This window comes from Columba livia, unplaced genomic scaffold, assembly GCF_036013475.1.
Source record: "Columba livia isolate bColLiv1 breed racing homer unplaced genomic scaffold, bColLiv1.pat.W.v2 Scaffold_83, whole genome shotgun sequence".
Lineage (NCBI taxonomy): Eukaryota > Metazoa > Chordata > Aves > Columbiformes > Columbidae > Columba > Columba livia.
Window position 1 is genome coordinate 302,429 of NW_027043811.1, and position 12,729 is coordinate 315,157.

Here is a 12,729-nt window from a genome sequence, read left to right on the forward strand (position 1 = left end):
AACTAGCAATTAATACTAGTGATCAGAGTTTATATGTATCAGTAGTACAGAGAAACCATGGTGTATGAGCAGATGCTGCAGGCCAGATAATGTCTGATACTAGGGACTATGCTGAATGGCAATCTTAGCATGTATTAGTATTAGTATTAGTATTAGTATTAGTATTAGTATTAGTATTAGTATTAGTATTAGTATTAGTATTAGTATTAGTATTAGTATTACGCCTGCTGTGCTGTCACAGCTTATACAGCACTGTTAATGTCCATGGCTTTCTTCAAACAGAAGATTTCAACCACAGTTTTCAAAATTACACCAACATTAGCCCTTAAATCCCCTTCTCAAAAGTTCTAAAGGAAAACACTGTGAAAGTCAGAGGGTTTAGCTTACTCAGGAACAGTGTTGGTTTTAATTATTTTACTTTTGGCCTTTGAATATCGTGCAGTCTGAACTGCGCAAGTGAAAATAACAGTAACAACAGTACGAGCAAGCAAAGCTGTGGGAGGAAAAAAGGGAAAGGATTAGATTACCAAGAAAAGATTGTGCCATTCAAGTTGTGCTGCAGAACCAACTCATCAATTCTGTCACACATTGTTTGCAAAGAGCATTTTGGGCAGCAGAGAGCCAGAAGCCAGCAACAGACCCTTAGCCAAATATATCAGATCTGAAGGAATGTTTTTCAGAGGAAGAACTTGGGGAAGGAAGACTGCTCTAATTATAGATAGTAGTATAACTAAAAAAGCCCAATGGAAGAAAGAAGCAAAGGAAGCAACACAGGTTGAGGCTGGAAAACAGAATAGAGCATGCGGGTTAGATTGGGCATTCCATGGAATATTCTGCAAAATTGAAAAGCAGGATAATGTCTTATGTGTTATGCTGATTGACGTACGATATGTCAGTTCTTATCTGGAAGGGGAAATATCCAGAGAAAAAGAAATAAAAAAATTGTTGCAAATATTAACCAGTATTTTTGTAATTGATCTCAAAAATAAGCTAAATATCAGTCCTCATTATGGGAGTTTCCAGAGGTTTAAGTAGTACATATAAGTCACGGGAGGATAAATGTAGCTATGCTTGTCAGATCTTTAGACACTTCAGCAGCTGGAGCAGCATAAATACCAGGAATGGAAAGATGTAGTATAATGCTGGGTGAGAGACAGCATAGAATGATGCTGGTCTCTCAGCACAGAAAGAACTGCAAGGGACAAAAAATTTTTGTCTGTAGTTTCTTAGCATATTGTTCAGAATTCATTGAAAGAAATGGAAATCCTTCCACTGGTTTAAACTAGCTTTAGACCATGTCCTCCTTCATACGTATGGCATTTCTGCAGTATTTTTCTCTTGTGTTTTGACTTTCCTCCATGACTGCACTCCCTGGTCTGGTTTTGACTTCCTACAGTCAGTATGTGCTGCTGGTCCCGACGGTAGTGCGGAGCGACTCTCCACAGACTGCTTGTGTGCAGTTCCACAGCCTCAGCGAGCCTCTGTCCCTGAGCATCATCCTGGAATATGGCAGCATCCGGAAGACTCTCTTTGAGGAATCTGTGACAAGGAATGATTACTTCAAGTGCCACGAGTTCAAGGTATTTTCTCTTTTGAGACTACTGAAGAGCATGTAGAAGCTGGAAATACTTCTGAGTGCAACTCTCCTGGTCAGTGAGGGCAAGAAGATGAAGAGTGTGGTCAGTGGATGGGACAAAAAAAGATAAACTTCTGGAAATACTGAAAATATAGGCAGGAAAAAAGAAAGACATACGAGTTGTAGGGAGGAGCTGAAGACAGACTTTCCATCTCCATTCATGGAGTGAATAGAAAAAAGCCACAGGTGTATGTGGCCTATGGGACTATCACAATTGTCAAGCTGGAGAACCCAGCTGGGACATGCTTATTCCCTTTCATCAGACTCTGCAAGATTTGGACAGATACAACAAAAAAGTCGCAAGGTTAGGTCTTGCAGAATGCAGCAGAAGAAAACACTTCAGAATTGAGCTATATGGCAGGGGCAACCTGCATATAGGCAGGTAGCTACATGAAATAAGGAAATATATAGGACAGGGCATAACTTAAAACCCTAGTATGTGCTGACAGATTATGGGACTTGCACAGCAGAAATTCCCAGAGACTATCTCACTGGCAAAGATGAGGCTTCTCGTGACTTTGCACAAGCTATTTATGATTCATGTGACAGTCAGCATCTTACTCAAGAACCCTGGGCTTCAGGGGACCTCAACATATCTCATTTACCACTTTTCCTCCACGTTTTTTTTCTCTCCAGGTTCCTCCTGCTGCTTCTGACCCCCTGGCATTCATTTCCTTCTCTGCCAAAGGCCCCACAGTCAACTTAGCTGAGAGAAGATCGGTGGCAATTCAGAATGTGGATAGTACTGTCTTCGTCCAGACGGACAAACCCATCTACAAACCAGGGCAAAAAGGTGGCTGGGGAGTCTGAATCTGCTTGTGAACTGGGAAATTGAGTGCAAGGGTGGGTCCAGAATGACAAGGACTTCCCCTTGTGCAGGAAAAGATCATGGACTGCAACAGCCATGAACAATCCTTCAGGCAGTGTATAATGGTCATCTGAGGTTGGGCTCATCAGAAGTCAGTGAAAAATAGAGCCAATTCACAAAATTGCAACAAATGAGTAGAATTCATGTGTTTTTATTGAGTGAAATGCATTTACAGGATCTTGAGTTCTGCAAGGTTTACTGAGGCCAGTCACATCATGTCCTTAAAAATTCAGAAGCTTGGTATTAATAAAATTCACTTCCTGTGAACAGCTCTTTCTACTCAACTGCTAATCTATTTCACAGCACTGATTCCATCTTGATATTTAAATGAACGTACGAGCTGTGGTATATTTACTTATTTCTTTAGTATAATTATACTTTAGTGCTGCACAGGGTTTACACTTAGAATAGAAAAATTCTTCCTTCTCATTGTTTTTTTTCATTAAATTGCTTTTGTATGGACAGTTTTTTTAGGGAATGCTCCAAAGAACGGAGTCCTTCAAGAAGAATTTAAAGCAATACAGAGTATTTTTATTTACTTTAGATGTTACTTTAGTTGTAGTGGGTCAGAATTGAAGATCTTTCAGCTGACAAGTTTATTTTGGTTTTCTTTTGCACTTGCTAAGATAATAAAATCCTTTCTAGTGCTCCAGGGACTCTTTAGTTCTCCCTAAGAGCCTGGGAAAACTTCGTTTTAGTTGTATGTTGAAAGTGACTTACCAATGCTGAAGTGTATGATCCTTTTGTGTCCTACATCTTATTCAGTGATGTTTCGTGTGGTCGCTTTGGACAGCCAGTTCAGACCTGTTCAGGAGACAGTAAGTATGAGTGATAGTCAAGATTTTTCAAGCACCTTCTTTGGGTACCTGTTTGCCGAGACTCTTTCTCTTGGAAATTGAATAAAAGCCTGGGGTAGGCCTTCTGATGTTTTTGGAGAACTGCTGTAATTCCTTACACTCTGTCCTTTACCTGCCTTTATAGAGGGCAAAAGGTCTGAAAGCACTCCTGGAAATCTCTCACAGCACTCAGATTTTATAGTCACCTCAGTTCACCTGCCCCAGATATGGAGAAAAATACTAGATGTTTTTTATAGAAAACATAAATTCACAAACAGGTTATACTTTAAAAAATATCTTGTTAATTACAGACATGAGTTTCCAAGTGTTTCCTTGACCCAGTTTTCTGTATCCAGAGAAAGCTGTTCACAGCCTTCTTTATGTTCTGGTATTTTTTTAACTTCTACAGTTAATTTCTTGATTTTTTTTTTTTTTTTTAATTTTTAATTTTTAATTTTTATTTTGTTCTCTTTTTTCCTCTTCTAGTATCCCCGAATCACCATTGAGGTAAGATATGCAATATAACATTAAAACACAAGTTGCTTTGGAAAGGCTATGTATCCTTCATCATTCCCCGTAGTGTCAATAGCTAATGGACACCCACTCAAAGCACACCATCTAAAGCCAATGGATTTGAGGTTGAACAGTGGCAGTACAAATTATCAGACACTACAGGAGAAAAAATCAGCTGGACTGGAGATGTTATTCAGAGATTACATGGGGTTGTCACTGTGTCTTTAGGATTCACACAAGAATGTTCAGCGTAGTCTTACTTTGGTAGGACTACAGTAAATTGGCTGGTGAAATAGCCTCATTCTCATACAAGCAGAGGAATAACAACTTTCTGAAATGTCATGTTCTGCTGGGGGACAGGCTAACAATGAATCAGTTTCCTACTGCTTTTCACATCACCAGATCTCAAAGCACTTTCTAAAAGAGGCCAGTGTAATATTCATAGAATCACAGAACCGTTTCAGTTGGAAGAGACCCTCAGGATCATAGAGCCCAACCATAACCTAAACCTAACTCTAGCACTAAACCATATCCCTAAGAACCTTGTCTAAATGCCTTTTAAACACTTCTAGGGATGGTGACTCCAACACTTCCCTGGGCAATTCCCATTTTACAGAAACAGTTGAGTCAGAAAGACTTACGCTAGAAAAGCTACAGATAAGCAACCTAAGTCCCAACCAGGTACTATTCCTGTATGATCTGAGATCATTTGGCAGTGTAGCTAATTTCCAGTTAAACATAAATTTAGACTTCTTTAATACACAAATAGATCTGAAAAATTAATGGGAAGTCAGAGCATATGTCATCAGCCCAAACTCACAGTCACACTGTGGTGCACTTAGCCTATATGCTAGGACACTAAACTTAAAAGAAGGCAACAACAAGAAACAAGGTGATAAACATTTTGGTGCATCTCTTTCTTCCACTCTCCAGGATCCGGAGCAAAACAAGATATTCCAGTGGCTGGATGTAGCACCTAAGCATGGAATTGTCCAGCTCTCCTTTCCACTAATCCCAGAGCCTATTCTGGGGTCCTACCACATCATGGTGGAGAGGAAGTCAGGTGAAAACAAGTATCAGTACTTCACAGTGGAGGAATATGGTAAGCAATGGCTGTGAACTACCCTGCACCAGCAGTGAGGTTGGCTCTTCCTAAGTCTAATGCAGAGTCTAAGGGCTTTGAATTCTCTACTTCATGCCTTGAGAATGAAAGGCTTGAAGAGGGCTGGGTGGAGAAAGTGAAGGCAAGAAAGAGAAAAAGGAAATGCTGAGAAGGCAGCATTTTTCAGGAATTAAAATAGGAGTCTAATTCTTTTCCGGACTTGGCATAAAGTCACTGTGTGACTTTGGAATCCAAGTCCCATCACTTGGGCCTTACACTTCCCATCTGTTCAGAGGCAAAATGAGTAAGTCAAGCCTGTCCTCTTTCGTGGCGGTCATCACCATATGAAGAGCACTAGGCTAAAATATGCAGAACAAATCTGAAGATATCATCTATCAGATAGATTAAATATTAATAACAGGTACCAGATTGTTACTAGGGGAAGCTGGATAGCCAGTGGAAGTGCAAGACAGAAAACAGTGGGTAATGGAGGTGCCAAAGCCCTCATAGTGATCTGTTTACTCTCTGGAACAGACCATATCAAGGGAGTTGCTAAATTAATTTTAGCTTTACAAGTTTTTTCATCTTTTAGTGGCAGGTTTTCCTTAATAGTCTGCAGAGGAGGCTTGACCAACAACTACCAGTTGTTTAGTTCTTTTTGTAAGTGTAATAAGGCACCTTTCCTGCTTACTTTCCAGAGCTCTTTCATACCTTCCAGTCTCCTGTGTACAGGTGTGCCAGAAAAATGCCTTTTCCAGCTATATTGTCATTATTGCTGGTGACCTGGGGCAAAGGATAAGCTGAAAAGAGGGAGTGACAGTGACCTATTTGATTTTACTATTTTACTTTATCTGTTGCCTTTCTCCTTCAATGGGGCTGGATTGCATTATAACTTCTGTTCTCCAGGAGATAACTAGTTTGAGACATCAGCATTACTCCTACATTTCTCTTGAGGAAAATGTATAGCAAATTAAAGTGATTTATTACCATTCTTATAGTGGCTGTTATCAATATCAATATGATTATTATTGCATTTTAAACAAGTTATTCATCTTACCACTAAAAGTTATTTTTTCTCTGATGATATCCTACAGCCAGTTCCTAGGTAGACTTTTCTTTGAACCATTCCCTCTCCCTCGTTGGTGAAAATGCCATTACCAGCTGGTTTTATACTGTTTTACACACACACCTACTTATGGCATGCAGCTGCTGATCAGTTGTATTCATGTTGTGTCCCCAGTGCTGCCAAAATTTGAAGTGATAACCAGTGTGCCACAGAGGATCTCTTTCTTTGATGAAGAAATCAGGGTGAATGTTTGTGCTTCGTAAGTATCTGAGCTGAGAATGACACATTCGTGCACAAGAAACAGCAGAGAGAGGATGTTGTGCCATGCTGGAAAGCTGAGACCCTGCTGCTGATTCAGAGTTAGAGGAATTCCTTTAGCTATGACTTCTATGACATGAAATGTGATAACTCTCCTCCTGCTACATAGAAGAATTAGAACTGTGAGAATTTGTGTGTCCCACAGTTTGAAGGTATCAAGTGGTCCATACTTGGTAGCGGTTGTTTTATGTTATTACAGAAAAGGAGAGAAGGAATACAAAAGGAGGGTCTATCACTGAGATTGCCATCTGTAACACTGCCAAAGGGCAGGGTCTCATGAGCTAAAAGGTTGAACAGGGATCTTTCTGCAGTATGTACTGCTTTGCATAAAGAACTAATGAGAAAAAACAAGCAGCAGGGAAGCCAAGCCAAGCCTCGAGCCCATCACCACTTTCCAGCTTCAGGCATTGAAGAACGACCACACAAAGACAACAGCAAAGCAGACTTTTTTTAACAAGATGCCAGAAACAGCCTAAAAATAGCTGAAGCAAATTCTGCTAGGGCTAACTAATCCCCAGCTGCTCTTCTGTCTGTGGTCTGGGTGCTCCTGAGGGGTTTAGAGTCTTAATTGCTCTGCAATTTTTGCAGATTTCATGCTAAGTCCACCTGATTGGATTCTGGTGTCTCTTTCTCTCCTAGGTACACTTATGGCCAACCGGTACAAGGGAATGCCCAAATTAACGTGTGTCAGCAGCACTTCTATTATCCACGATGTGAGCGAAAACAGAAAGAAGCCTGTGAAGCTGTCACTGGACTGGTAAGACACAGCACCAGGCCTTTCTTCCCATGCAGCTTTACTAACCAACATGTAGAATGGTGTTTAGTGGTCTCATTCTTTTTCTGGACAACATGACAGAGACAATCCCAGAGGCATGTTTTTTTCTCACTATTTCACAGGCAATGCTGGAAGATCATAAAGGTAGTTTTTACCAATGACCTTATTAGGGGACTTTGGGTTTTCCCTCAGAAGGAGTCAGTAGGAGGGAAGGAAGCTCATGAAGCTGTAAATTTGTGACCATTCCAAAAACACCAGAGCTGTGTTCTTACAAAATGTAATTAGCAGATCTGTACTGGGAGTCTTTGAGGACACTTAATGTTAAACTACTAATTAATTTCTCCACTAGATCAGACTCAAAGTGCTCTGGTCATATAGTCCAGGCATCATGCAAAATGGGTTTGAAAAGGGATGTGATCACAGAGAGGACTACAGGGAGTGAGAAGGGAGATTCCCAGGTGCAAGGGTAGATAATATTGAAACAATGAGCTGGGAAGGGAGCCAGGAAGTGAGAAGTGTATAGTAGGAGGTGAGCGAGTAGAAAGTAGGAGCTGAAGATGTGAGAGGAGGCATGAAGCTCTTCCAAGAACCAGAAATACAGATTCAAGAGCAATTTTCCAAACCTTGAGAAAAATGGGCTTTCCCCTTTGTGCTCCTTTTTCAGCTGGGGAAGGATGGCTGCCTCAACACTGTCATCTCCATCAAAATATTCCAGCTTTACCGCAGATACACCAGGATGTATGCCAGCCTCAATGTAGAAAGTATCGTCACTGAAAATGGAACAGGTAACACCAAGTGGAGACTAGGAGTAGCTGATTAAAGCTAATAGGTGGTACTTTCTGAGAGGAATCTCCTGGATCCCGCTCTGTGCAGCAAACAACTGACAATCACCATTTTCTTGTTTAACTCTCCCTCCAGCGCATCTCTACTCCTATAGTTTTCCAGAAGAAACAGTTTTCTGCCCATGTCTGATTTCTGTTTCCTCCCCTTTATACCTGGTGTATCTTAAAGGTATCCAGATGAAAGGCTATGACTATGTTGCAGTCAATGAAGAAAATGACAGAGTGATCTTCAAGAATATGGATCTCTATTACAAGAGAGGAATTCCTTACTATGGTGAGGTGGGTACCTGAGATGGTATATTTAGATCAAATCTCCCTGAGGTTCAGCATGATGATCTCTGTGTTGTTCCATTTACAGATGTCACCTAACACTGTGCTGACAACTTCTCATTATAATGTTTTATAACAGTGACTGCTGCATAGTTCTTTCGCTACATTAGGTGCTCCTAGAGAAAATAAGAAAATCGTATTATACCTGCAGTTTTAGGATCTCTCTTTTGCCATAATTAGAGAATGCCTAAAAGGTGGTAAGTGAAAGGTCATATGAATAGGGGAGAGTCTGCAAGAAGCTACTTCAGCAACAGTTGTGCCTAAACTGAACATAGAATTTACCCTGCCTTGCATCACCCAGTCATAGGGATTTTTACTTACAGCAATATAGGTGTTGGAGCACATTTCAAATCCTTACCAACCTTCACATGCAGGATAAACCCAGGCAGAGAAAAGAGGATGAGCCATACAGCATCATCCTGATACGCAATGGGGACAGAGGTATGCACAGGTGCCCAGGAGATGCGAGGTGTTACTGAGCTCCACAGGTTACCTGTGGCCACAAAGTTATCTGATTGCTTTAGGCTTATTAATCAGTGACCTCCAAAGAGTGTGTCCTCTGGAGTTCCCCTGTTTCTACTTGCTCAGAGCATGAGGTAAGAATTTAAACCATCATCTCTCACTCAGTAGTTTTTAACTTATGTCGTGGTGCACTGAATTAACCGTCACTGAAGAGAAACAGAGGACTGTTCATTAAAATAATCTTTTATACAAGATCACATTTCTTCTCCATCTATGAGGCATAATTTTTCCTTACATTAATGGGAATTTCCTATCTTTGCTTGTCACAGAGCTCCTGCTCCTTCAAAATACTGAGGAGCATTTGCCTCTTATATATGTTTCACTCTTGATTTCTATGCCCTGCACCTGCCCTCAGTAATTAAGTGAGCATCCTCTGGTGAGCACCACATTTCCAGTTTGGTTTTGTGTGTGTGGTTTGTTTTGTTTTGTTTGGTTTTGCTTCTGTTTTTTTTTTTTTGTGGTTGGTTTGTTTGTTTGTTTTTTTCTGAATCCCTTGGGTGTTCTTTGTGTTCAGATCTCTGTGACTAAGATGGATGGTGAGCCCATTCCCAATAGGACTGTCCTTCTGGAGCTCAACGAAGAATACCTGGCGAACTATACCACTGATGAGAATGGCACTGCTGCTTTTTCCATTGACACATCCAACTTCTTTGATCCCAATCTTAAGTTGCGTGTAAGTGGATACAGGTTTCAGTCTAATTCCTGAAAAAATACTGAATTCGAAAGAAGGACTAGAAGCAATCAGTGGGTACTGGCAGGATTGTTTCAGATGAGGAAAGTAGGCAGTCCACCAGCACCTGCAATCTGTATGAAATTAATATGAGAAAGAATCAGTGTTAAAAAGTGGCAGACTGTGTTCCAGGTGTGTTTGGGCTCCAACAATCTTCATCACCTCCCTACTTTACCCTGTGCTCAGAAGCCCTTTCTCCAGCCATCTTCCTTCTCTTTATTCTGTGCACTAGAGGACCTTCCTCACAGACTGCCCTGCCTTCCCCTCACAGCCTGGAAGCACACCAGCTTCCTGAGAGCAGTAGCGTTCTAGCTCCTAACAGTTTATACAACCTGTCCTAACCCTGCAATAATCTGAAATAATCTCTTTACTGCTATGTGCCATAGGTGTCTGGATACATTAAGGTGTCCAGAAGGCGCCCCACTCTGGGCTGATGAAGCACAAGTTTTTCACACCAACTCTTGCTTTTGGCTTAAACAGCCCCACAAAATCAACTTCCTGATAAAATATTTTAGAGGGAAGATGCGTTTGCCTCTCACCTTCCTGTCATTTTCTCATTTTCCGCTTTGTTGATTCCCCATCTATGGCTCTTCTGCTTCACAGGTCAGGCAGGCACCAGATGACTGTGAAGACTTCCTCATCTGGAGCAATGATAATGAGCCCCAAGCCTTATTCTTTGTCCAGCGTTTCTACTCACGGACCAACAGCTTTGTGAAAATTGAGCCAATGAAGGAGCAGCTCAGCTGTCACCAGCAGCGAAGGATCAAGGTTCACTATGTCCTGAACAGAGATGGCTACAGGAATGCCAGGCACACAAACTTCTACTATGTGGTAAATATCTCTTTTCTTTTATCTTCTCTTGAACACCATACAAGGCAGAAATCTCTAGGCCAGACAGTGGTTACAGATCACAGCTTGACTTGATGGCCTTTGAAGCGTCTCAGAACACTACTCAAATCCAATGACTTCGTGGAGAAAGGGAGAATGTGCTTTTCTGTCTCATAAGTTTTTTTTCTGTGTCCAGGTGACGACAAAAGGAAAAATTGTTCTCAGTGGCCAGAAGCAAATCAACATCTCTGGTGGTAAGTTCTAAGCTATATTACAACTAATACTTCAGAGCATTTTTCTGAGTTCCAGAGCATTAGTAAGTTTTGTAAGAAGGGATGAAAGCAGAGAACTGCATCTTAAACTCCATGACCTGTCACCACTCACAGTATCATTTGCTTTTGCTGCAGCATCTAGACAATCCCCCATATCATACTGAAATTCATCTTGTTAGTTGAAAGATGAAAATTTCTCTGCAATTGAACAGCAAGAAAACTAAGCTTCTTCTCTTTTATTTCTTGCCAAGGAGTATTTGCAGTTTCACAGTTATTCTATGACATCCAGGTCTCTCCAATTAGAAGACTGAAACATTTTGAAGTTTGAAATAGGTGTCCCATTTGAAAGGGGTATTCAGCAGTTAACTGCTTGGAATTCATTGCATTTTTTGAAGTCTCCAAATACCCACAAATGACAATGAACCTACCAATCACAACAAACTGAAATTCATTCTTTCATTGTTAAAAATACATTTTCTTGCAGAACCTGGTCTTCAGTAGGTGGCTTCAGTAAGCCTCACTCTACCTATATAACTTGTTCCTTAGTATTTGCCATCTTTGGTCTTTCTGTGAGTATTCATGCACTGTGACTGCATATGTTCCCCTTTGGTTTAGGGAAAGGCAATCCCATTCATCAGAAGACAGCTATGTCACATATTTTCCCTTCATGAAATCACCTTGCAGCCATGTGTTTTTTCCATATTATTGGGGGCTAACACGAAGGTGTGTGGTAGTGTGTGATTCATCACTGAGTGAAAGCTTAATTTCCTGTTCCTCGTCTAGTAGTTGTCATCCATGTAGATAAGAACTTCTTATTTCCTAGTGTTAAAAGAGCTCTCCCTTAGTTCAGGAGATTAGCCTATCTCCTTTGATATAGGACATTCTAGGCTTGAGGACCAAAGGTAATGTTGTGTTCTTCTCATAGCAATCATGCACAGATTTACCTGTCCAACTTCTACTCAACTCAGACTCCTCTCTGCAAAGCACCCTGTTCTCAGCATCTTCCAGTTTGTATCTGTTGTCTTGTTGATGGGAGTTGTTCCTCAGCCACTGGGAGATGAATCTTGCAATATCCAACTTCCCTGTTCTTAAAGGTTCTGTTAGATTATGGATAAATATGTGGTACTTCCACTAAAGCTGAGTTTTGTTTAATGTCTTTTGTTGGCTTCTCCTTCCCTGTTCCATGTTACTTCCACAGCTCCAAAAGGTACATTCTTCATCACACTGACTGTCACTGAGAAGCTTGCCCCCAGCTCCAGGCTGTTGCTCTACACAGTGCATCCTCATGGGGAGATAGTGGCTGACAGCTCTTGGATACGCAGCGATGTATGCTTCAAAAACAAGGTTAAAACCTTCATTTTCTTATTAAGGGATATATCAGCTGGTTCTTTGTTTAGGGGACAATGATTTTATCAAGAGCCCTGCACTTAGGACGGCCTTTAGGAATAGAAAAGGTACAGATGTGCTTGGGAATATGAGGAGCCATCTCTAGAATTGACACATATGCTCTGACTCAAACTAAGGTCTTAATGGAGAGTGGAGAGGGAGGTGACTAGGGGGTTATAAAAATTGTGGTGTTTTACAGAAGAGGGATCCAGAAGGGCCATCTAGCGGTAAGAGCTTTTCCCCACAGAGAATATAGTGCTGGTGAAAGGTGAGATTTAGATTTATGTGCCAAGCTTATTCTCCTAATTTCTGTGTATTTGTCTTGGATTTATTCATTTCCAGCTCCAGCTTGAGTTCTCGGAGAAGCAGGGTCTCCCAGGCTCTAAAGTCAGTCTCCACCTTGAAGCTGCTGCCAACTCCTACTGTGCCCTGAGAACTGTGGATCAGAGTGTCCTTCTTCTTCAGCCTGAGCAAGAGTTATCTGCTGAAAGTGTAAGCCACATCCCCAGTCCCGTGTTCTTTTGACCTAGGAACATCCAGAATGACATTCTAATTCCCATCTGTGATCTCTCTGCTGCTGGCTGTGTTTTTATTTTTCCCTTGGAAATAGACATCTCAGTGATCAAAGAAAGGTCTATTGCAGTTGTACACTTAAAAGCCAGAAACTGATAGTGGAATATTTACTTTTGGAAAGTATGGCAGTGT

The 12,729-nt window shown here is 41.1% G+C and overlaps 1 protein-coding gene across 2 annotated transcripts in view; it reads left to right on the forward strand.

Annotated features, from left to right (window-relative positions):
- Nucleotides 1–12,729, forward strand: part of LOC102086866 (ovostatin) — a 112,093-nt gene that overhangs the window by 79,761 nt on the left and 19,603 nt on the right. For both annotated transcript variants that reach the window (XM_065048472.1, XM_021297604.2), the window contains 14 exons: nt 1,397–1,580; nt 2,273–2,429; nt 3,270–3,322; nt 3,827–3,847; nt 4,787–4,955; nt 6,196–6,280; nt 6,979–7,096; nt 7,779–7,899; nt 8,126–8,235; nt 9,323–9,481; nt 10,142–10,369; nt 10,563–10,620; nt 11,837–11,982; nt 12,367–12,516. In XM_065048472.1, coding sequence (XP_064904544.1) covers nt 1,397–1,580; nt 2,273–2,429; nt 3,270–3,322; nt 3,827–3,847; nt 4,787–4,955; nt 6,196–6,280; nt 6,979–7,096; nt 7,779–7,899; nt 8,126–8,235; nt 9,323–9,481; nt 10,142–10,369; nt 10,563–10,620; nt 11,837–11,982; nt 12,367–12,516 — 1,759 coding nt within the window. The remainder of the gene's footprint in view (nt 1–1,396; nt 1,581–2,272; nt 2,430–3,269; nt 3,323–3,826; nt 3,848–4,786; nt 4,956–6,195; nt 6,281–6,978; nt 7,097–7,778; nt 7,900–8,125; nt 8,236–9,322; nt 9,482–10,141; nt 10,370–10,562; nt 10,621–11,836; nt 11,983–12,366; nt 12,517–12,729) is intronic.